This window comes from Dama dama, chromosome 5, assembly GCF_033118175.1.
Source record: "Dama dama isolate Ldn47 chromosome 5, ASM3311817v1, whole genome shotgun sequence".
Classification (NCBI taxonomy): Eukaryota; Metazoa; Chordata; class Mammalia; order Artiodactyla; family Cervidae; genus Dama; species Dama dama.
The window spans coordinates 6,929,703-6,954,789 of NC_083685.1; the positions used below are offsets into that span (position 1 = coordinate 6,929,703).

General features: G+C 53.0%; 1 protein-coding gene across 1 annotated transcript in view; it reads left to right on the forward strand.

Moving 5' to 3' along the window:
* Nucleotides 1-25,087, forward strand: part of TPST2 (tyrosylprotein sulfotransferase 2) — a 52,613-nt gene that overhangs the window by 15,622 nt on the left and 11,904 nt on the right. Inside the window, exons 2-3 of the mRNA XM_061141653.1 lie at nt 17,372-17,443; nt 21,758-22,663. Coding sequence (XP_060997636.1) covers nt 21,822-22,663 — 842 coding nt within the window. The 5' untranslated portion in view covers nt 17,372-17,443; nt 21,758-21,821. The remainder of the gene's footprint in view (nt 1-17,371; nt 17,444-21,757; nt 22,664-25,087) is intronic.

Sequence of the window (25,087 nt, forward strand, 5' to 3'; positions counted from 1 at the left end):
CCCTACCCCCACCCCAAGATACCTGTGCCCCCGTCCGGCATGCCTCCTTGCAAAGAGTGATTGCTGTCCCAGAATCTCTTACTGGAGATTAATTTCGCCTGTCTTTGTACTTTATATACATGTAAAGTGCTTTACATGCGCACAAACATATATTCTCTTTTGTATTGGCTTTTGGGAGCTCCTGTCTCAGCATGCTGTCTTGAGAGATTCACCCATAGCATGTGAAGTTTCGGCTTGTTCTCTCTCCTGGCTATCCGGCATGCATGGATTTATTTGTATTTACTTATTTATCCATCCGCTTGTTTATGAGCATTGGAGTAGTTTCCAGTTGGGGGTGGTTACAAATTTTGCTGCAGGGAACAGGTCAATATGTATCCTTTGGGGGAAGAGTTAGATGCATTTCTGATGATATATACTTAACAGTGGAATTGCGGGGCTTAACAGTGGAATTGTGGGGTCATAGAGAAGGTACAGGGCTTCCCTGGTGGACACAACTCAGTGGCTCCACAGCAGCGACAGCCAGAGAAGGTGCAGATTCAGCTTTTGTCTCTTATGCCAAAGAATTTTTTCCAAAGCGATTGTGCCAGGTTCCTCTCCCACCCATGGAGCACGGAAGTTCTGATTGTGTCACATCCTTGCTAATGCTTGGTATTACCCTCTTTTTTTTCCATTTTAACCATTCAGATGTATATGGCCCCAAGTTGTATTTTTATTTTGCATTTATTTCCCTGCTGAGGTGGTGCACCTTTTCAAATGCTTATTGACTATTTAGATAACTTCTTAAATGAAGTATCTCTTCAGATTTGCCCCTTTTCTGAACGGGTTGCCTGTCCTGTTCTTACTGATTTCCCAGAGCTCTTTGCGTATTCTGAATACAAATATCTTGTTTGCCATATGTATTGCAAATATCTTCTTCCATGTGTAACATTTTTTGATCAGTAGGAGGAGGAACCAGAAGTTTTGAGCCTCCAAGGCATTGACTTGAACACAGGTCAAGCTGTCACCTGCCTGAACCTCAGTTTCCCTCTCAACTCCGCAGAGTATTTAGCCTAGTGCTTCATGTATAAATGGAGCGGGGACTGTTATTGGCACCTCTGCAGGAATGAAAGAGCCCTGAACTAAAACAGGCAAAAACTAGCCCTTTGGGGACTTTTCAACCTAAGTCATCCCTGTTTCTCAGGCCAGTTCTATAAATATCTGTTAAGCATCTACTTTGTACCAATTGCCAAGCTAAGGATTGAAAATACAGTGGTGAAGAAGACCCAGTTCCAGCCCTTGGAGGAAGTTGCCCTGGGGTGAGTACAGGGGGCTTTGGGAGCCCACGAGAACACTGACTAGACTGGAGGCATCACGGAAGACTTCCTGGAGGAGGCAGGCTTCGTGGTGCAGGATGCTTGGTAAAGCCTCTTCTTCTTTAGGTGCGTGTTTGAGTGCCTTCTCTGTACAGGCACCGGTTCCCAGCCAAGAGCAATTGTGTTCCCAGGGGACTCCTGGAGATATTTTTGGCCATCACCCCTTGGGGAGGGAACATACTGATATTTAGTAAGTTGAGACCAGGGATGCTGCTAAACAACGCACAGGACAGCCCCACAACAAGAATCATCCGGCACAGATGTCGATAGCGCTGAGGTCAGGGGACCTAGAGGTGGACGGTGCCGACGCCATGTGACATTATAACAAGGGGAGTGAGCAGAAGGACCAGGAATGTGTCGTGCGGGGGATGTCAGAGAAGGCTTCCTGGAGGAAGGAACCTGGAGCTGTATCTAGGAGGAAGGAGTGGGAACTGGCAGAAAGTGGGGGATGCTGGGGAAGGCCCTGGATGCATCATGGAGCTGGGAGCTGTGTGGAGATCCCACTCACGTCCAGGACAGGCCAGGAAAGGAGGCGTGAGAGGGCTATGGGGACCAGACACTGAGGGACTGAACCGCGCGCCTGCTCCGGGAGCCGGGAGCCACGTGTGGCCGTGGAGCCCTTGAAACGTGGCTCATGCAGCTGAGGCACAGAATTTTTTGTATTGATATAATTGAAATGTAGATTTCAAAACAAATACTCTATTCCATGTCTTGGGAAACTTTGTAAATGTGTGTAGAAATCTTTGGGTCTTTGGGGGCATGGATGTAAATTTTTCCAGATGAAACTAGGATGACCTTTAGTTGCAGATTGGATGTTTCTCCTGACAATTTATCATCCAAATTGAGGTGTGCTAATAATGCACCAAGCTCCTCCATCCACGGGATTTTCTAGGCAAGAATACTGGAGTGGGTTGCCGTTTCCTTCTCCAGGAATAATAGAAGATATACCCCCTGATTTCAAAGAATTGGTACTAAGGAAAAGAAGGAAGTCAATTGTCTCATTAATCATTTTTTTATTGATTAATAATATTTTCGGATACACTAGGTGAAATGAAATTTATTGTGAAGTGTAAGGTCACCTTTATCTTTTTACCTTTCTAATTTGTGGCTGCTGGAAACTTGACTTCCATATGTGGCCGACCTTGACCTTCTACTGGATGTTGCTGTTATAAGCCGCGGGGAGGAGCTGGAGCGGCTGGCTGGGCCTGAGGGCTCACGGAAGAGTTTAGACAAGGGGGTGACGTGGTCAGGTTTCCGTGGCAGCTCCACCCGCCAGCCACAGGTGGGGAGGGAAGATTCCAGAGGACGGGACAAGACCAGCTGTAGGGAGACCGAATAGCCAGGAAGACCTGAGCTCTGGACGCAGAGGGAAGCCGTGCCATCCCAGACAGGTAGTGTCCGCTGCCGATCCCCGGGTGGGTGGCCAGGCTGGGCCCTGAAGGAGGGAGAGGCGGGGACATCCTGGGCATGACCAACCCTTCACGGGGGCCTCAGCGCTGAGAGCCGGGAGGAGAGACCTCAGCCAGTTCGGGTGCTCCTGCTCCCGGTGGCCATGGCTCTGGGCACCCGGCAGCCCCAGCCCGGCCGCTACCTGCGCTCCACACTCAGGTCGGACACCCCTGCCTGCTCTCCCCCAGCCCCGCACCGCTTGCAACGTGCTGCCTGGCCCTGCTCTCCACTGCTCACCATCTGTGTGACCGTGAGCAAGTGGCTTTCCCTCCCGGGGGGATCGCCAGCTTTGCTGGCCTCGCCCGTGTCATATGGAGAGCATAGGAGAGAAGGGAGTTGCCCACGGGTGACAGGCCTTCCTGGGGAGGACAGCCTGGAGCCCGGGGTGGGGAGGGAATGTCCAGTACGTTCCGCAGTTTGCAAGGCAGCTTCCCGTCTCCGATCTCTGCATTGCATCCCCATTTCACAGCTTTGGAAACTGAGGCTCAGAGAGGCGAAGCAGCTTGCCTGGGGTCACACAAGGGCGGCAGAGGCAGGATTTCGAAGAAGCATCTGACACCTTGTGAGGTTTAAGGCTCCCGTGGTCACAGCTCAGTGTCAGAGAAGGGCAGGCAGGGCAGCACCTATCCGAGCCTCAGTCTCCTCATCTGTCAAATGGGGAGGGTGATGAGGAGGGAGGTAGTTGAATGCAGCGGTGAGGCACCCGCCCAAGACAGGGCTCCATGTGGCGTCTGCACGTCCTCCTGGCAGCTCTCTGCAGTGAGGGGCGTGAGCCCACTTTTCAGGAGAGGACACTGAGGCTAAGGTGTACAGCCAGTGAGAGCAAGGCTGGGGTCCCCTCCCCCCAACTCCTTGTCTCTCTGCCCGCCCCCGTCGTTGCTCTTGTCCCAGAGCCCTGGAGTCAGCTCCTGTGCATAAAGGGCAGGCTGACCCCAGGATCCAGCTGGTCCTTTGTCCTGGATGACTGGACATGAATGGGGACATGGCAGCCTCCCCTGTGGTGCTTACAGACACGCCCGCCCCCATTTCCAGAGCCAGTTCCCTCCCGCAGGACATTGTCTTTTTCCAGGTGAGCAGCTTCGCTTCCTGAGAGCCAGAGTGCTTGGGCGGGAAGCTGGCACAGAACATGCCCAGGATGTGGCCAGATCCGAAAAGCCAGAGGTGGGGGGAGGCCTTAGAAATCATCAGCCACACCCCGCTCTGCGTTCTGGCCATGTGGTCTCAGTCTTCACATCTGGAAAATGGGAAGAGTCATCAACTCAGGGAAAACAGCAACATCTGACAATACAAAGCTGGTGCAGACGCATCAGGGTATGCCGGGTGGATCGCAGACCGCTGGCGGGAGGGTCTTTGGAGGGCACGTTCTGCTGAAACAGGATGTGAGGCTCCCAAGCCAGCTGACTGCTTTTACCTAACTACTTAGTGTGGGGCCGTGCTTCTCAGGTTTGAATATGCGTGGGGATACCTGCGTGTGTGTGTGTGCTCACGTCAGTCATGTCTGGCTCTGTGTGAGCCTGTAGCCCACAGGGTTCCTCTGTCCATGGGATTTCCCAGGCAAGAATACTGGAGTGGGTTGCCATTTCCTTCTCCAGGGGCTCTTCCTGACCCAGGGATCGAACCCCCATCTCCTACATCTCCTGCATTAGCAGGCGGGTCCTGTGCCACCTGGGAAGCCCCGGGATGCCTGGGGGCTGGATAAGATGTAGACTCTGATTCCGCACCTCTGGGGTGGGACTAGCAGGCTTCCAGGGGACCCTGCTGATGCGTTGGGGTGCCTCTCGGTCACAGGCAAGGGAGGCACGTTCTCTTGTGATGGGGTGCGTTGTGTCTAAGGTGAAAGCAGCCTCCGTGTCCATCAGGAAGGCTTTGGCATAATGAACGGTCAGCCATCCCTGCCCAGGATGCGCTGGAGCAGCTAAAAGGAGGGAGACCTCTCGGGGTCCTGCCCGTTGCTCTGTCTGTCTCCTGGGAGGACGGCAGCCGCCTCTGAGTGCCGGGGTTCCGCCTGTGTCGTTAACCCGTGGCCCCGGACCAGAGCCAGGCTGGGTGCACAGTGGGTGCGCAGGCAGGGTGTACTGAATGACAGACTCTGTACGCTGACGCAGGAGGGTCTCCCCGACCTGGGCTGGGGTGACCCGAGCCAGTGTCAGGATACGTGTGATCCAGGGCCTCTCAGCCCTGGCTTTACTGACCCTTGGGGCTGGGCATTGGAGCATCCCTGGCCTCTACGCGTCCGACGACCCCAGTCGTGACAGCCCAGACTCTATCTCCAGACATTGCTGTTGGGTCCCTCAAAATCAGCCCTAGCTGAGATCCACCGGTGCAGTCGGACAGTGTGTGGCTGGAAGGAGGGAAGGGGGAATGGAAGCATGAAAGGATGGGTGTCTGGGAGAGTGGGGGACAGGCCCTGTGTGGTTTCCATTCAGATGTGACTTTGGCTGTAACCTCACAGAAAGCAGGTGTGTGTGTGGGGGGTGTTCCTCACCACAATGATTGACAGCGTTTACCTCTTTAAAGAGGGAAGAGGACGGGATTGGAGATTTCGCTCCCAGGAGACTTAATCCTTCTCTAGTATGTTTTTCTTAATATTTATTTTATTTATTTGACTGCATCAGGTCTTCATTGTGACATGCAAGATCTAATTCCCCAAACAGGGATTGAACCCGGGCTCCCTGCATTGGGAGCGTGGAGTCTTAGCCACTGGACCACCAGGGAAGTCCCATTCTCTGTTATTTTTAAATACAGAGGTTGTAACTTTGACCTGAGTAATTAAGTCAACTTAAAAAACAGGAATAGTCCAAGGACCCACTTCCGGGGTTGCAAGGAGTTAGTGAGAGTTCCCACCTGAAGCAGACAGAGAGGAAACCACCGCTGATTTATTGTGTGGCATCCCCCTGGCAGCCCCTGATCATACGGAGCAGTTAGGATCTTCTTTGCACATGGGCACACTTGAGCTCCGAGATGGAAAGGGACTTTTCCAAGGTCACACAGCAGAATAGGGGCTAGGCTTGACTGGAAATCAGTCTTCATGGCGGTGATATAGGGGCCCTTCTCTGCCACCCTGTGGCCCCTTCCAGGCTTCTGGGCGTCCTGGTCATCACACACGAGGCTGTGTGGGCTGTCTCACACCCCCCGACTTGTTGATCACTTGGTGTTCACCAGCCCAGCTGGCCCCAGGAAGTGGGCACGGCTGGAGGCGGCAAGACTGTAGCCAGTGGGAGTTGTGGTTTGGCCGAGCAGCTCCGGGAGGACTGCCACGGTCGTGGAGCCTGCGATGGAGGCCCTTGGCAGAGACGGTCCCTCTAGGTGGGCGCTGGCCGCCAGCCCCATGCTCCTCTGCTGCTCAAACACCTGCCATGGCTCCCTAGTGCCCAAGTTGAAATTTCCTTCCTGCACCTGTTGAGTTAGCATTCCATGCCCTGCAGAAGAGTCTCTGTGACACTGCTAGCTTCCAAAGACAAATACTGGTAATAGTAATAGTAATAATAACAATAAGGCCTTAGAGTACCTACTGTTTGGTAAAACGTAGTTTACTCGCCTTATCTTTTTTAACTCTTTACAAAAGCCCTCTGGTACTGCTGCATGTCTGAGCCTTATCGTATAGAGGAAGAGACAGATGCTCTTGAAAGTTAAGTGTCTTGCCCCAGGTCACGTAGCTCGTGGCGCCACTAGGATCTGCAGCCTGACTCCAGAGCCAGCCTCTTTTTGGAAAAAAGAAAAGTTAATTTATTTATTTTACATCTGGCTGCACTGGGTCTCTGTTGCTGCTTGGGCTTTTTCTCTAGTTGGCTTTGAGCGGGGTCTACTCTGTAGTTGTGGTACCTGGCTTCGTATTGTGGGGGCTCCTCCTGCTGCAGATCACGGGCCCAAGGCACAGGGGCTTCAGTAGTTGTGGTTCCTGGTCTCGAGAGCACAGGCTCAGAAGTTGTGGCATACACAGGCTTAGTTGCATGTGGGATCTTCCTGGATCAGGGATCGGACCCATGTCCTCCTGAGCCATCAGGGAAACCCCAGGGCCAGACTGCTTACCAGGGGGCCAGCCTACCTCCTCTTACAGGAGAATGAACCAGCTCCTTGGAAGAAAAGTTATGACCAACCTAGACAGCATATTGAAAAGCATACACATTACTTTGCCAACAAAGGTCCGCGTAGTCAAAGCTATGGTTTTTCCAGTGGTCATGTATGGATGTGAGAGTTGGACTATAAAGAAAGCTTGAGTGCCGAAGAATTGATGCTTTTGAACTGCGGTGTTGGAGAAGACTCTTGAGAGTCCCTTGGACTGCAAGGAGATCCAACCAGTCCATCCTAAAGGAGATCAGTCCTGAATATTCATTGGAAGGACTGATGCTGAAGCTGAAACTCCAATACTTTGGCCACCTGATGTGAAGAACTGACTCATTTGAAAAGACCCTGATGCTGGGAAAGATTGAAGGCGGGAGGAGAAGGGGACGACGGAGGATGAGATGGTTGGATGGCATCACTGACTCAGTGGACATGAGTTTGAGTAAACTGCTGGAGGTGGTGATGGACAGGGAGGCCTGGCGTGCTGCAGTCCACGGGGTTGCAAAGAGTTGGACACGACTGAGCGACTGAACTGAACTGACTGAAGTCAGCAGAGAGGAGCCTGGCTCAGGGTATCTGGAAAGCAAGACCCAGGCCTGGCTGCCCCATGACCTTGCTATGTGACCTTGGGCAGACTCTCCTCTCTGGGCTTTCTCTGGGCTTTCTCCAGGGCCGGCTCAGCATTCCAAGGCTCAAAATCTCAATATTACGCAGTAAACCTAGAAATCACCCCAATTTCATTTTTCCATTCTTTTATATCACACCATTAATATATATCTGCTGTAGAATAGTTAGAAAATTCAGAGGGGAGAAAAGGAGAAATAAATGAAGCTCCACTTAGCAGTTTAGGGCTTACCTTTCTGGAATATTTTTTCAACATAAATACTTATCAGAATAGAATCAGATAAACTTTTTTATGACCGAACATCATGTCCCAGATCACCTGCAGGATAACGAATCCTTCTTTCTCACAGTCGTATACATTTCTGTTATGGTTGTACTGTGGGATGTTTAATTAGTGTCTAATTAGGGATGATGAGATGATGACAAATTAAGAGCTGGCATTTACTTAAATCCTCCTGCTGCCAGGTCGTGCCTGAAGCACTTGCCTCAGTGGTTGTCACAGCAACCCTCTGAGGCAGGCAGTTCAGCCCCACTTTACAGATGGGAAAACTGAGGCTGTTGACGTTAACCTGTCCCAGATCTCCTGGCCTGTCTTTGGCAGAGCTGGACATGGCCCCAGGCCCTTCCCAGCTCTCCACCGAGCCCTTTAACCCCTGGGCCACCCTGCCATGTGCCTCGCCGCCTGTGTTCTCAGAGGCCCTGTTTTGTTGAGGGGGGTGCGCCATGACTGTCCAAGGAAAGGGAATGAAGGGGCTGCCAGCCGAACCTGGTGTGTGGGGAGGTGACCTGTGATGCATACAGCCAGAGTTCAATAAATGCTCCTCTGAGAGCAGACGTCCGCAGTGGAGTTTCTCGGGGCAAGTGGAGTTAGAGTTGCCCCAGGGGAGTGTGGCTTAATGGAGCCACTCCACCATTCCACGTGGATTCCCTCAAGGGGCGCCTCGCAGCCTCTGCTGTCCAGGCTGGGGGCTTTGTGGACAGAACTGTGCTCTCAAGTTGGGGTTTGCAGAAACCTGGGTTTGGTCTGGAGGGATCCCCTAAACCCAGGTCTGAGATTAAGCATGTGAGGGACTGGACTCGGGTACAGAATTTAAGGAAGTGCCCCAAAGCTCAGCAATCAAGATGAGTACTGTTTTAATGCAAATTTTAAAAACCCAAACTAATGGGTGAACCTTGAAAACATTATGCTAAATGTAAAGCAGCGAGAGACCCTGTATTATGTTTTTCCATTTATCTGAAAGGTTCAGAAGAGGAAAAGTCACAGAGCGGCTGCCAGGGGCTGGGGGGAGGACGGGGTTGGGGTTGTAGCTTGAGAGCAGGGCTTCCCCTTGGGCTGATGAAGATACTCGAAAATTTATTGTGGAGGTGTTTGCGTGACTCCGTGAATGCACTAAAACCCATGGAATTATACACTTTAAATAGGTGAATTGTATGATATGTGAATTCAATCTCGGTAAAGCTATTACACCCCTCCCCCCAAAAACTCTAAACTGATTTAAAAAAATCCATGATGAACAACATGTCAACATTTTAAATAAAGACAGGATTCGTATTCCTGATGTGTTTTCCTTCTGCCTCAGGCTCTAATACACCTTAGCATAGCACCATTATTTATCCTGTTTAAAGACGTGATGTTTTGTTTGTCATTGTGTTTTTCTGGCAGTTTTTTTTTTTTACTGGGAGTATGGTTACTTTAGAGTGTTGTGGTAGTTCCTGCTGTACAGAAAAGTGAGTCAGCCACACACGTTCACATGTCCCCGCTTTTGTGGATTTCCTTCCCGTTTAGGACGCCTCAGAGCACCGAATAGAGTTCCCTGCGCCACACAGTTCTCAGCGGTTATCTATTTTACACATAGTAGTGTGGCTCAGTGCTAAAGAATCCGCCTGCCAGTGAGGCGTCGCAGGAGACATGGGTTTGATTCCTGGGTCTGAAAGATCCCCTGGAGAAGGAAATGACAACCCACTGCAAGTACTCTTGCCTGGGAAATCCCATGGACAGAGGAGCCTGGTGGGCTGCGGTCCTCAGGGCCCCAGAGTCAGACACGACTGAGCACACGCGTGGATGTGTCCGTTCCAGTCTAGCCGTTCATCCCACCCCTCCGCCCCTCTTGGTGTCCATACATTTGTTTTCTACATCTGTGTCTCTATTTCTGCTTTGCAAATAAGATCATCTGTACCGTTTTTCTAGATCCCACATGCATGTGTTAATGTTTCTCTCTTCCTGTCTTACTTTGCTCTCTCTGTATGTCAGTCCCTCAGTCCATCCACGTCTCTGCATATGACTGGCATTTGTAAATGTTGCATTTAAATATTATCAATCCTGCATACTCAGTTTGGGGATGCCCCTGTAAATTTTGCAGCCCAGGGAACTAGCCCGCTAGTCTCATCACCCAGCCCTACCTACCATGCAGACCTCTTGTCTCATTTTACAGAGAGGCCGATGAGGCGAGGCCCAGGGCAAGAAAGGCTATGAGCTGTTTGCCTGGCCTGAGGCTAGACTGGGGTCTCCGAGTCACCTCCTCTGGCCTAGACCATCTGGCCTCTGGGCCTCCTCCTCCACTGTGTTCTCCATCGCGTCTCCTCTGAGGTGGTCCCTGGGTCCCCCAGCACTTCTCACCTGGTCTCCCGCCCTCACCTTCTAAGCCATCCTACACTAGAAAAAGCCCTTGCCCCCTCCCAGACCTCAATCCCGCCAGCACTCCCCACTTCCTGCTGCCCTCAGGATAAACCCCAAGCTCCTTGATTGGCCTGCCTGGAGCCTGCTGACCTCCTTTCCCCAGCCTCTCACCGCCCCCCCCCACCCGCACCCCCACCCCCGCCCTGGCTACTTCCTTCTCTCAGATTTGCATGGGACCCATGATTACCAAAGGGCGCCAGCATCACCCGCTCTTACCTTCTCACGGGTAAGCCTCCATCTCACTTCAATCCTCACCGCAGCCCTTGCTGGTGAGAGTTGCTGGATCCATTTTACAGATGAGGAAACTGAGAGCTGGGGAGAGGAGGGGACACCCCTAGGGGCCCGGAGCAGAGGCAGGTGCACCCCTGGGGTGTTGGGAGATGTAGACACCTTGTTCTGCTTCCCTGGGCGTGTGCGCCAAAGTCATCCCCTCTCTGCTCTCTGACTGTCCTCCACCCACTTCTTTTTTTTTTTATGTTATCATGTTCTTTAAAAATTTTTTTTAAATATTTGTGTTTGTTTATTTAATTTGACTGCGCCGGGCAGGTGACTGTGTCACTGATCTTCATCCTTGTCTTCTTAGCCAGACTCACTATGATGGTTTCCTTGTACTCCTCCGCACTTGGTTCCTAAGTGAGCCTAGATTGCTCCTGGCCCTGTCTGGCTCTTGGCCGCTACATGGCCCATTCCAGTGCCCGGCCAGTCAACAGTCCTCAAATGCCGAATCCAGTGCCCCATGTAGTGTTTTGTAGAGCAGGGGGAGGGGCAGAGCTCGAGAACTCTATAATTTGCAAATCAGATTATTTGGGGACAGGCCCCAGGAGCCTGTCTTTTAACAATTTCAGGTAATTCTGATGCGTGGAAGTTTTGAGCCACCTTAAAGGGAGGAAATAACAGTGGTACAGTAACACAGCGCAGAGCCGTGGGTTCATTTGTTTAATCCTCAGCGCGGTTGTCAGCATCCCCAGTTCACAGATGAGCCCGCTGAGGCCCAGTTGAGGCCTCAGTTGCGTAAACCGCTGTCTGCTTCCTCTGCTCCAGCCAGCGCTGCATTGCTAGCAATCACCAGAGCCGGGACACAGAACCTGGCCTGCTCATCCTCCCACTCCCCACCCCTACTTCTGGACGCTTCCAGGCAGAGCAGTGGAGACAGGGTTGGGTGTGGGTGTGTAGGTGTGTGTGTGCGGTGCGGGCGCAGGAAGCCCTGGGCCCTGCAAGGTCACCCCGGCCCTTTCCTGTTTATACTCTTTATCAGGCCGGGGCCGGGTGTTCCCCAGCAGGAAGCACAGAGCAGAGCCCAGGCCGCCCCAGACGCTGGAGGCAAGGCTGCAGCCCGGGAGCCGGGAGGCCAAGCCGTCACTGCCCCAGGCAGCTGACCGTGGACGCGCCTGGTCCCCATCTGGGTGTTGAGCAGGGTAGGGCTTTGGGGGTGATGGTTAAAAAGCTCGGCCTCTGGGACCAGACAGAGGTGGTTCCACTGCAGGCTGAGCTTGTTGCTCTCTGTGTGACCTTTGCCTGAGCTCTTCACCTCTCTGAGCCTCAGGTTCCCCCTCTGTCGACTGGAGCTAATAAGAGTGCCTCCCTCAACTCTCCAGGTTGTTGTTCGAGGCAAAATGCACATCGAAGGGCCAGGCACACACAGGTCTCTCTCCGTAAATCTTTACTTGGCAACAGACCGGACAGCGGATGACCCCATATACGTGCGTGCATTTCTTTTAAAAAATAAAATATTTTCCCGCGTTGCCCATTTTTCTCACCAGAGGCCGGCTGCCTGAGTCCTCCCCCTGGCCGTTCCAGCCCAAATATACACCAACTTCCACGGTGACCCACTGCATCTGCGTTTTGTGTTTTTGTCCCAGTTCCCTGGGAGTTCAGACAGAGCCGGGCCTTCTCACACGATCGCCCGAGGGACACGTCAAGGTCGCCGCCTGATGCTGTAAATAGTCTCGCCTGGAACCCAGCCACGTGTATTCTGCTGGCTGCTTTCATAGTGCAGAGGCCGAGTGGTCTGTCAAGCCCTGACAGACCCTCTGGCCCACGGGGCCGAAATCATTGGCTTTCCTGGCCCTTCACAGAAGTTTGCCAACCCCGCCTTGCCAAACCACTGGTCTGTTTTTCTTCAGGTTCCCTCCAGTCTTCCTTCCCGTGCCGTGATGACAGTGATCATAGTCAGTGCTAGCGTTTTTGTACATGCGTGCTGGGTGCGGTGATGTTAAGGAATTCCTCGTGACTGTTCGTTCCAGGTGTTAACCCCCATTTCTCAGATGGCAGTACTGAGGCTCCACAAGCTGGATCAACCCAGGACTCCCAACCTCTGGGTGCAAGAGCCGGGATGTGACCCCCACCCTGAGCTTGTGCCAACAGGGTGCTGAACTGGACCTCCAAGTTTGAGGCAGGGTGGCAGGCGTGGGCCCTGCTTTGATCGTTTAAGGTAAAAAAAAAATGCAAAGCTCAGTAAACATTTGTGGAATGAATGAGGAAACTCAGGTCTAGAAGCATGGGCTCTGGAGAGAGCTTTGGGTTTTCCTGTTAGCTCCTGTGCTAACCAGCTGTGTGGCTTGGCCAGATGAACTCACCTCTCTGAGGATCAGTGAAGAGATGGTTAATACGGGAGAGTCAGATGGGCTCATGGACAGGGCTAGTGAGGACAAAAATTCCGTGATGTGTGTAGAGCTCTCAGCTCAATACCTGGCGTACAGGAAGGGCTTGAGAAGTATGAGCTGATATTTCTAAGGCTGCTCACCTGCCTGCCTTTTCTTCTTTCTTGAATCACCCCTCGTGTTTCTAACGCTCAGGCCTCACCCCTTAAAGCCTCAGAATTACCCTTTTCGCCTCTTGCTCTCACCCCACTGGATTCTGGCAGGCTCTTCTTGACTGGCTTCCATTCAGAGCAGGTCAGAGGTCTCTGATCCCCAGGGATCCTGAAGGGGGAGCCCCAATCTTCCCCAATCTCCCCAAATCTCCCTGGAGGCTTGGGGTGGCAAGGTCAGTGGGCCCCAGAGGGGTAGGTGGTCTCCATGGTGATGGAATGCTTGGGAGCTGGTTCCCACAGAGAGGGCTTGCAAGGCTGATGGCTGAGCTCCGGCACGGGGGTACCAGGTACCCCCCAAGTCTTCTCTTACAAGTGCCATGACCTGCCCCCTGAGCTGGTGTCCGGTGCTCCAGCCCTCCCCACTCCCCCAGTTTGGTAACCTCTTGATCTGCTGAGCTTTGGTGAAATCCTGCTGAGTCTGGCACCTTAGGGCACGTCTTCCCCCCCACCCCCGCCCCCCAACCTCTGTTATTACCTTCTGACTGTTTATCACAATCACAGATGTAGTTATCTGGCATGCTGGTTTCCTGGCTCCTGCCAAAGTATCATCTCCGTGAGGGCAGGGGCCCTGGGCTGCCGCCCCTGATGTGTTGCAACTGTACTTCCAAGCATAGTAGGTGCTCAGTAAACATTTGTGGAATGAATGAGTGCAGGTCTGAGGGCGTCTTGAAGATGGTCCGTCACCGCCCCCTCCCCTTGCTTCCGGTGGTCACTCAGGGCAGCCCATGGGTCAGTGGAAAGAGACTGATGTGAAGTCATCCTCACTGCTGCCCCGTGTTGTGACCCCATCATGAAGACAGAGCCAGATTTAGAAACTGGCTTTCCCTCTTCGTAAAGCACACTTTCTATGTGCCAGACTATGTGCCAGCTTCTGTTCTAACAATTTCTAACTTATTTATACCTCCCAGGACTCCTATGAGGCTACTTCCACGTTTACACTGGCCACTTTTCAAGGGCCCGGGTGCCTCACGTGAGCCTCCTGGGAGGTCTTGTTGTCGTCCCCATTTTACAGATGAGGAAACTGAGGCTCAGAGACGTTAAGTGACTGGCCAAGGTCACACCACCAGTAACTGGTGGAGCCAGGATTGCAGCCCCTTCAATCTGACCCCCTACCGTGGCTGGCTTAGGATTCAAGAAAATACTGGTTGTTTTATTATTCTGTAGATCAAGACCGTAGAACAAGACCATGGAAGTGTGTGTTCGGGGAAAAACACGATCGCCTACCGCCCCCGTGTTCTTACCCGGAGTTGGTGTTTGCTCATTGGTTCGATTGATTTGGCGGATTTGCTTTTTGCTGTAGTTGTGCTTACCCTGCGCCCCCATGGGCCTTTGGCATCGTAAATTGGAGAACACCCTCCCCGCTCCACTCTGCCACCGAGCTGTTGGGAGGCTAAAATGAGGTAGAGGCGTGGAAAGCCCTTGGTCTGGTGTTAGGTATACAGTGGCGCTCAATAAATTCTGATGTTCTTCCTACAAGAAAAGGAGGGCTCTTTGACTCCTCCCCACCCCTCTCATGTGTCTTCTTTATATATATATATATATATAATTTTATTTATTTATCTTTGGCTGTGCTGGGTCTTTGCTGCTGCGAGGGCTTTTCTTTAGTTGCGGTGAGCGGGGGACCACCCTTCCTTGCGGGGTGCAGGCTTCTCATCACAGTGGCTTTTTTGTTGAGGAGCACAGGCTCTAGATGCACGACCTCCGTAGTTGCGGCATGTGGGCTCTAGAGCACAGGCTCAGTAGTTGTGGCCCACGGACTTAGTTGCTCCGCAGCATGTGGGATCTTCCCAGATCAGAACCTCTGTCTCCTGCACTGGCGGGCGGATTCTTCACCGCTGAGCCACCAAGGAAGCCCTCACTGTGTCTGCTGAGTCTGCATTCCAACGGCAAGTCCGCTACAGCGAACTTCCACGCTGCGCGCTTTCAGCGATGTGAACTGTGTTTGCGTGTCCAGCCGCTTAAGTTAGTGTCTGGCGCACATTGACGCATGTGGCATCCTTTAGGAATGGTGTTGCTTATGTTTACTGTTGAGTACTGTCCGGAGTACACGGGTGCAGCATCTTTATTTCAAGCCCAGGATGTCTGGACGCAAGCAGAAAAGCAGCAGTGGTATAGCTGATTGTGAGTTGGGATACCTAGGCTAACTTGGTTGGACTTTTGATTGCATACTGGGAATGGAATTCCTTTATGGGTAGGGGACTGACTTTGGGTGAATGATAGGAGTGGTCTAACTCAGGGACCTGCAAGCTGTTTCTATAAATGCATGTGTGCATGCGTGCAAGTCACTCAGTCATGTCCAGCTCTTTGCAGCTCCATGGACTGTAGCCCCCCAGGCTCCCTGTCCATGGGATTCTCCAGGCAAGAATACTGGAGTGGGTTCCCTTACCCTCCTCCAGGGGCTCTTCCCAACCCAGGGATCGAACACACGTCTGTTAGGTCTTCTGCCTTGGCAGGCGGGTTCCTTACCACTTGCACCACCTGGGAAACCCTTTTTTAAAAATGACCAGATAGTAAATATTCCAGGTTTTGCAGAACAGTTTTTCTTGTTGCTGCTGCTTCTCCTCTCCCCTCCCAACTCATCCTCTTCCTCCTCTTTCCCTTAAAAAAAAAAGTCAAAATCACTCCTTGCTCACAGGCCTCACAAAACAGGCTGATGGGTAGATTTGGCTCAAGGGTCACACGTGCTGACCCCATCCTAAATCGCTGTGGCCAGTATGGTAGCCCCCAGGGGGCCTCTGGGCTCTGGAAATGTGACCGGTGTCAATAAGTAGCTGAATTTTAAATTTTATTTAATTTTAACTTAAACTTAAATCCTGACCTGTGGCTAGAGCGTCATGTTGGAGTCGCAGCTCTTCAGGCCCTGATGGCCCGTCCCCCCACCCTGAAGGGGGCCGTGGGAGCTGCCCTCCCGGCAGGTCTCTCAAGCTCTCTTGGCATTTCAAGGGCTGCCTGAGGGCAGCTGGGCCGGAGCCATCTGGTCTCCGGAAGAGCTTCAAGGGCCCTGGTCCCTAATGGTGTTTTTGTTGTTGTTGTTGTTCCAAGAGCCAGGCCTCTCTTCACTGGCTGTCCATGCCTCCGGAACACCAGGCCTGTGTGTTCAGTAGCTGGGAGGAGGGGAAGGGTCTGGGAACCATCCTCCTGGGTTTAGATACACTAATCAGGTTGGTGTTTCAGGGATAAGAAAAAAAAAATGTAGAAGCAAAGTGTAAGTGAATGGGAAGAGAGATAGGACCCCTAGAACAGAGTAACAGCCTATTCCCAGTGTTTTAATAATTGCTGAGGTTTTTGAGTATTTGCTATTACCCTGTTGGAACCTCCTAACAGCCCATTTTACAGAAAAGGAAAACTGAGGCTCAGAAAAACAACAGTCTACCTAGTCAGAGAGTCATCCAACTCCAGAGCTGCATCCTTAACCACTACCAACTCTCTTCCCTCAGTCCCCGCCTCCTGGGATGGGACTAAGCAGAGAGAAGTGAGTCTATGAAGTAATAGCTGCTCCCAAGCCTCAGTTTTCCCATCTGTAAAATGGGAGGAGGTGAGAATTGGACTAACAATCCGCCTCCCCCCTGTCCCCCCAAATGATACAGCAGTGAGTTGTAAAACAGGCTTCCCTTGTTTCCATGTCAGCCAGGCTTCACCCCAGACCCCCATGGAGTTCATGGCCCTATTCCTTTAATGCAGTTAAGAGCTGGGCGTCAGAGTCTCAGAGACCTGGATGGTGACCCTGGTTCCCCGAGTCAGTTGCTCTTCCTCTGGCTGTCATTTTCTCACTTTACAAAGTTGGGAGCATCATCCTCCCAACTTTGGGAGCATGATTTGTTTGGGAGCATCAATCCCCCCTCGTTGGGGGATTAAATGGCACAAGGTACTCACATAGGATCACAGGATTGCAGAGAGTCAGGCACAAGAGAGCAAGGCATTGTTCAACTCCAGGGGGCGCCGTATCATAGACTGGGCACGCAGTGCCCTTTGGAGTTGGGCAGTGCACAGCCTGTTCGACCGTACCCAGCAGCCCCAGGTGGTGAATAGAGGTAGGATAGTGGTGGCGGTGGTTGCATCTTGTGATATTTTCTTTTCCTGAAGTCCAAGGCCCTTGGGCTGGAAGAAGGGAGGGCCTGATAGGCAGAGACCACCTGCTGCTCAGATTCTCAGCCCACACCTTGCTGCCTGAGAAGTGGGCCAGTTCATTCCCTAGCTGAATCGGTGAATTTAGACACCTTCAACATCTTGGCCTAAGGGGGCCTCTCCCTGCTCTGCTGCTCATTTGCCAGGGTGTTCCCCGCTGCCCCAGATCACTGTGGGGTGAAGCCCAGCACCCTTCCTCCGCCCCTCTGGGGGGCCCAGCCCCTCCCCGCAGCACACATGCCTAACGCAGCATCTCCTCTGCTTCCACAGGGCTCAGCTGGTGGACCGTCCTGGCGAGCAGCCACGAGCAGCAGAGCCTAGGGATGAGTGTGTCCAGGGAAGGTGAGTGCTCCCCCAAGGGACCCCAGAGTACCGGCTTCCCCTGAGAAAACCCTCGGCACCCCCACGGCCCAGCCTCCATGATCGGGCAGCTGATCAGACTCTACCAGGTTACTGTCTGTCAGAAACCCAGTGCCTGACCAAGCAGAGTGGAGAGGGGCCTCATTGCTTAGGGAACTTTTACTGCTGGGCGGGCCGGGACTTACCCAGCATCACTGAGCCAGTTCAAGGCGCAGCCAGAATCTAAACACCCACCCCCCGCACCCGGTGTCCCCCACCAGCATTCTTGGCATGCTTTCTCAGCCCCTCACACAAAAGCTCCCCACATCTCATAATAGCTCCCCGAGAAAAGGTTCTTATCAGCCCGCTTTTGCTGGAGGAGAAAGCCAAAGCTCAGAGGGCTGAGGTCCCTCATCCGGCTGTCCAGCTCCAAGTGGCAGGGGCTGGATTTGAACCTGGGGCTGTAGGACTCCAAGTCTGAGGCTCTTAGCCACCAACTTCACTGCCCTCAACGGAGTTTGGCTGCGTGATGGGGGGTGGAGGGCAGGCCTGGTTCCCTGGGCTGGGCACGCTGACCCCTCCTGGAGTGGATGGGGTCTGTGGTTCTGGGTGGTTAGGAAGCTACCTCCTGCTCTTAGGTTCCCAGCGGCTTTCTCTCTGCCAAGTCACCCTGCCTTTGCTTCTCAAGCTGCCCTGCTGGTCTTTGCTGTCTCCTGCTCATGTCTAACCTGCCCACTTTGAGCTGTTTTCTCCCGGTGGCAGAGATGAGCCCAGAGACGAGCCCCTTGCTGGGTCCTCTCTGAGGACCGTGAACAGCTCAGCCTCAGCGCCTGATCTGACCCTGACCCGTCTCAGGCAAGTGGCCTCCCCTTTCTGAGCTGCTTGCCGAGCAGGAGGCATGCTCAGCCCAGAGGTGGCAGAGGGGATCCCTCTAGGTGATGCATGGAATAAACTTTAGCTGAGGATGTGCTCAGTAAGTGTAAAAAATACACAACTCAGGGCTTTGTTTTAAAGCGCTATAGCCGGATGAATGCTCAGCATTAAGCAAAACTTGGGAGTTGATAACAATTTAAAAATTCTGTCTGTCCCTTCATACAGGCTTCCCCCCTGGTATTTAGTATCCAGATCACTTCCAACTCCACACGTAAGCGCAAGAGGACGCACATGCACACATATGCATGCGTGCACACACACACACACTCACAGTGGCAGGCACACTGTGTCTGTCTTTTCTGGAAACCACTTTCCTAAATCGCCCCCTCTTCTGTTCCCCAAAGCTTCAGTCTGTCCCTCCCGACCAAGTGTCGGGAAGAAAAAGTGGTTGCACTAATTCTAGCTAAAGTGTGATTGACACTCCACCAGGGCCATTGACACTGAAATAATCATCTCTGGCAGATTTCTAGTCTCAGGGCTACAGAGGGAATTTCACTGAGCACTTAATGAAGCTGAGGGCACCTCGGAGGGATTTCTGAGTGACTTTGTGTCCTGTCCAGCCTGCATCTGCCCAGAAAGTAGCCCTGGCATTAGATTTCCCTACCCCAACTCTGAATCCAGTGTACCCATGAACTGCCAGCAATTTCCGGCAGGCTCATGTTTCTTGGAAGAGGGTCCCCAGCTATTTTCCAGTGCTCAGTGAAGCCAGCGACCCCCAGATGAGACTAATCTTCACTTTGTCAGTTGCTTCTAGAACCCTCACGGCAGCCTTTGAGGTCAGTGGACCCACCCCTCTTTGCAGCTGAGGAAACTGTGGCTTAGATGGGGGAAGTGACTCTCCCAAAGCCACATGGCCAGGAAATGCCAGGGCCTCTCAGCAGTTTCGACCCCAGGCCTGAAATGGTGTTTTTTTTTTCAGTTTTGATGTTTGTTTTCCACCTGCTCCGGCCTGAGGGGCCCCAGGTAATCCAAGCCCTTGTGGGAGGATTGGTCCAGCTGCACACCGGGCCTTGAGTGGTTTTGGCTGAACACCCGCCCCAAACCCCACCCCACCTCCCGTCATACCAGATTCTCTCCTGCCTGTGACTTTGCCCTAGCTGTTCCCTTCTCTCTCTTCACCCAGCTATTCAAAACACCACCTGTCCATTGCTCTTAACTTGGCAGGAAGGCTGCCTCCTACAGGCAGCCCATCACCCCCTACCTGATGTGAGTCCACAGTCCAAGTAGACTTGAAGAGCTGAGTCTGTGTCTCTTAGCTCTGTAGCCCGACTCCTGCACACAGTAGGAACTCATGAAATGTTGGAATGAATGGATAACCAGTGATCATGGCTAATACGCTTTCAAATGCTCCCTATGTGCTGGGCACATTCTTAAGTTCTTAGAGGCTGTTTAGTGTTCAGCCCTTCGAGGTGGACGCTCTTAGACCCATTTTACAGATGAGGCTCAGAGAGGTGGAGTCTGTTGCCCAAGCTCACACAGCCACAGAGGAAGTGGCAGAGCTGGGATCTGAACCCAGGTCTGTCTGATTCCTCGAATGCCCAGAGGCCTCCAGCTTCACTTGGATTCTAGAAAGAGGTGAGGGAGGAAACAGAGGCTCTGAAACCCAGTGGGGGCGACGCAGAGAAGAGCTGGGCTGGCTGGAGGAGGGCTGCCTCTCCAGCATCTGAGTCTGCACCTTCTTTGCTGAGGTTGCATAATCAAAGGACCTTGAGAGTGAATGGGGGAGGAGGGTAGATGTGACATTTGAGTGACTGGAGAAGGGGGAGGGACTGGGCTGGGTGGACCCCTTCTTTTCAAGACCAGTGCCTAACCTAAAGAATTGGCATTGGGTCTGATCAACTTTCATAGTGACATTTACAAGGGGTAAGGAGCTAGGTTCAGGTCCCATATCATTCCCTACCCCTGTTCCCACATCAGCCCCACAGTCTACACGTCCCTGAGTCTCCCTGGAATGCAGACAGGGCCCTCCTGACTGACCTCCCTGTCTCCGTTCTCACCCCTGCAGGCCCTCTCCGCAGGGGTTGCCCTGAGAGTAAGTCCAGCTCCTTCCCCATCTCCTCCCTCCCTCCCCTCCGGCCCCAGCAGCCTCCCCTCATAGGTTCTTGAGCACCCTAAATCCTCCCCCATCCTGGAGTTTTGCTCTCTCTGTTCCCTCTGCCTGGAGCCCCCCCACCCCCACATCTTCACACAGCCAGCTGCTCATCTGGGTCTCGGCTTGAATGTCACTTCCTCCAAGAAGTCCTCCTTGACCTCCTCCTCCTGCCCCTTCTTGATCCCTCTCATGGTGTCCAGCTCACTTCCTTGCAAGCCGGTATCCCAGTCTGGCCGGAGCTTGTGAATCATCTCCATCCACAGCTAGGACATAGGCCCCTTGAGGCCAGAGGCCCTGCCTTCTCGTCCACTGTCCTGTCTCCGGCCTCTAGCCTGGCACCTTTCATTGTTTCCTAAGCATTGACTGAGGGAAGGCTGAATGAATGGACAGCGATTCTGGAAGAAGCCCAGGCCCCAGGATATTTTGCAGCTTCTGAAAAGCATCTCCTGCACAGGCAGACGCGGTTGCTCAGAGCAGACACAGACCCGGCTCCTAACCCCTGCCCTGGGTCCCGATCATGGACCGCAGCTTGGCCGCTTCCCAGCCGGGTGACTGAATAACCCCTCTGTACCTTGGCTTCCTCCTGTCTCTACTGATATCACTTCCTATCACTCACTCTACTCCGGCCCTGCTCATTCCACCCAGGCACGTTCCATAAATATTTACTGGGCACCCACTAGGAGCCAGGCACTACGCTAGGGGCTGAGAAGACAGCTGTGAGTAAAAACAGGCAAAACCGGGAATCTTCCTTATCAAATGACTGTGCTCCTGAAATGTGATATTCTAGTGCTTTTATTATTTTCACATTTTGAAGAATTTCACGTAAATGTCTTTCAAGAAAGTCTATTTTTAAAAGAATGATTCCTCTTTCCATTTGTTCTTGCCCGGAGAATCCCATGGACAGAGGAACCTGCCTGGCTATAGTAGGTGGGGTTGCAGAGTCCGGTAGGACCCAGCTACTGTCACTCATTTGCCATTTATCAGATGGGGAAACTGAGGCCCTTGAATGGTTACCGGGACTGGGCAGGGTCCCCCAGCTAGGAAGTGGGGAGGAGGGATTTGAACCCAGGGCTTGGGTGGGGGTAATAATAGAGACTCCCCTGAGGGTTGTTGGATCTTGGGAGTTAAGAGGGAGGGCCTGCCCCACGCAGCACCGGGCTCATCAAACTGTCCTGCTGTGGGTGTCGTTGGCATCCTCGCGGGCTGTTGTTGGGGTCTGGATGGCGAAGCGCCGGCACGCCGCCGGCCTCCCTGACCGCCCCCCAGCCCCCCGTGTCCCTCTGTCTCCGCAGATGTGAGCGCCACGCGGCTCCCGCCCGCCTGCCCCTGAAGCGCGCCCCCCGCCCCGGGCCCAGCATGCGCCTGTCCGTGCGGAGGGCGCTGCTGGCAGCCGGCCTGGCCCTGGCCCTGGTGCTGGCCGTCCACCTGGGGCAGCGGGTGCTGGAGTGCCGGGCGGTGCTGGGGGGCCCGCGGGGCCCCCGGCGGACCATGCGGCCCGAGCAGGAGGAGCTGGTGATGGTGGGCGCGGACCGCGTGGAGTACCGCTACGGCAAGGCCATGCCGCTCATCTTCGTCGGGGGCGTGCCCCGGAGCGGCACCACGCTGATGCGCGCCATGCTGGACGCGCACCCCGAGGTGCGCTGCGGCGAGGAGACCCGCATCATCCCGCGCGTGCTGGCCATGCGCCAGGCCTGGTCCAAGTCGGGCCGGGAGAAGCTGCGGCTGGACGAGGCGGGCGTGACGGACGAGGTGCTGGACGCCGCCATGCAGGCCTTCATCCTGGAGGTGATCGCCAAGCACGGGGAGCCGGCCCGCGTCCTCTGCAACAAGGACCCCTTCACGCTCAAGTCTTCCGTCTACCTGTCGCGCCTCTTCCCCAACTCCAAGTTCCTGCTCATGGTGCGCGACGGCCGGGCCTCCGTGCACTCCATGATCACCCGCAAGGTCACCATCGCTGGCTTCGACCTCAGCAGCTACCGCGACTGCCTCACCAAGTGGAACAAGGCCATCGAGGTGATGTACGCGCAGTGCATGGAGGTGGGCAAGGACAAGTGCCTGCCCGTGTACTACGAGCAGCTGGTGCTGCACCCCCGGCGCTCCCTTAAGCTCATCCTCGACTTCCTGGGCATCGCCTGGAGTGACGCTGTCCTCCACCATGAGGACCTCATCGGCAAGCCGGGCGGCGTCTCTCTGTCCAAGTGAGTGGAGCCCCTGCCTTCTGCTGTGTGGCCTGGGGCTGGTCGCTATGCCTTTCTGAGCCTTCTCTGTTGTAACAGAGATCTGAGACGACCAGTGGTTAAGAGCAGAGCTTTGAACCCCATCTCCCTCCCGGTAGCTCTGTTGCGTTGAGCAAGTTGCTGGTCCTCTCTGAAACCTCGGTTTTATTATCCCCCCTCCAAAAGGGGGCAGTCCCTCCTCCCCATGTCCATGGGCTTTGCTTAGTCAGCTATTGTCGGTAAAGGTTGAGAGGACAGATTCTGGGACCTGGCCGTCTGGGTTCAAGCCTTTTTAGCTGTGTGGCCTTGAGCAGGGGATTCAACCTCTGTGCTTCCGTTTCCTCGTCGGTAGTGGGGGCAGACAGAATCCGTCCACCTATGTTCAGTGTGAACATCAGATGGGGTGGTACCTCCTAGGTGCTGTTATCCCCATCATCTTCCTTTTAGTGTTGATCTCGCCTTTGGTGGCATCCCCCCTGGCCTCGCCTTTGCTCTCTTATTGAGCACCTGCTGTGTGGCCAGCACTGAGTTAAGCCCCCAACCATCATTATTGCCCTCATCTTTACAGCAAACTCAGACATAGGAACTGCTCTTAACTGCATTTCATAGATCAGAAAGCAGAATCTCAGGAAAGTTACTGGCCCAGCAAGAGGTGGTGCCAGGGTTCAGAGTCACGCCTGTTGGACTCCAGGGCCTGTTCTCTCAAGCTCTCTGTGACTGGGACCCTCTTCCGTCTCCTGAGACCCTGGGACAGGGCAGGGCCAGAGTGTGCCATTCCCATGCCTCCATCCTGCTCAGGTGCAAGCATCCCTAAAAGCCCAGTGGAAGAGTGGTTCTTCCTGGGACGACGCCTCCTATTTCTCTAACTTCTGGGCCCTCCCAGGCCCTGTCCCTGGGAGCTCCGGAGCCCTGAGCAGAGCTCACCAGCTCTCTTCCTGGCAGCGAAGTGCCCACGGACTGGATACCCTGGCCAGCTGGTGCTGGAGCTGGGATTTTGTACATCATCCTGACACAACATCAGATGACCAAGGGAACACATCCTGATGGCAGGAAGTTGGGAACGTACATAAAACAGGAAAGGAAAGCCACCCATAATCCACCCCTCACCCCTCCACCCCAGATTTTGATCTGTGGCCTGCTGGTCCTTGGTCAGGGAATAAAACCAGAGTCCTGCTCGGCAGGTTCCTCTGTAGACTTTTTTCACCTTGTATCTGGGACGCTTGGCCATGAGCCCCCAGCACTCTGCAGTAACATAACTTTGAATGGCTGTATAATATTCCACCACAGAATCACCATATTCTGTTTAACATCTCCCATTCTGGAACACTTTGCTTACTGACTCGTGTTAAGCATGGCTTCCATCCCTTTTCTGGGATGCGTCTATGTGATTGTCCCATAAAGTCCTGGAGGCACGAGGGTTGTGGCAGAGGCCAGACACATGTTTGATCAGGTTGGGTTTCTTTGCCATAAACATCTCTGCAGCAAGTATTTTGCTGTGAAAGATGAAATAACTGGTTGATTGACAGTTTTGGTTTCATTATACTAGGAAATGATAACATATCAGTTTCTGCAGATCCTCTTGAGCAGTCATCCCTCCCACCTGTCAAACCAAAAGGGTACCGAGCCGTGGCTCATAGGAAAGCGGCAGCTGCTGATTCACAGCAGCCTCTGAGAGCGTTAACGATGGGTCTTTAGCTAGTTTAGATACAGTGGTTTGCTTCCTCCTGCCATCCTTACCAGATTTATCATAGTATTGGACACTGGGGACCACGTTCACAGTAGCGCCGTTCACAGTACCCAAGACGTGGAGGCAACTTAAGTGTCCGTCAATAGATGGATGGATGAAAAAGATGCGGCACATGTATACAGTGGAATACTACTCAGCCATGAAAAAGAATGAAATGATGCCATTTGCAGCAACCCAGTTAGACCTAGATATGATCATAGTAAGTGAAGTAAGTCAGACAGAGAAAGACAAACATCATAGGATATCACTTGTATGTGGAATCTAAACTATGACACGGATGAACCTGGGAAACAGAAACAGACTCACAGTCATAGAAAATAAGCATGATTACCAAAGGGGAAACGGGAGGGATAAATTAAGAGTTTGGGATTAGCAGAAACAAGCTACTATATATAAAATAAGCAACAGGAAAAAAAAAAAATAAGCAACAGGGCTTATACCTGTAGTATATACCTACTGTATAGCACAGGGAACTATATTCAATATCCTGTAATAAACCATAGTAAAAGAATGTGAAAAAGAATATTATATAACATATACATATAAGTGAATCACTTTGCTGTATGCCAGAAACTAACACGACATTGTAAATCAACTGTACTTCAATTAGAAAAAAAGAGAGAGAGGCAAAAGAAGAATCAGGCTCCTTCTATCCCCCC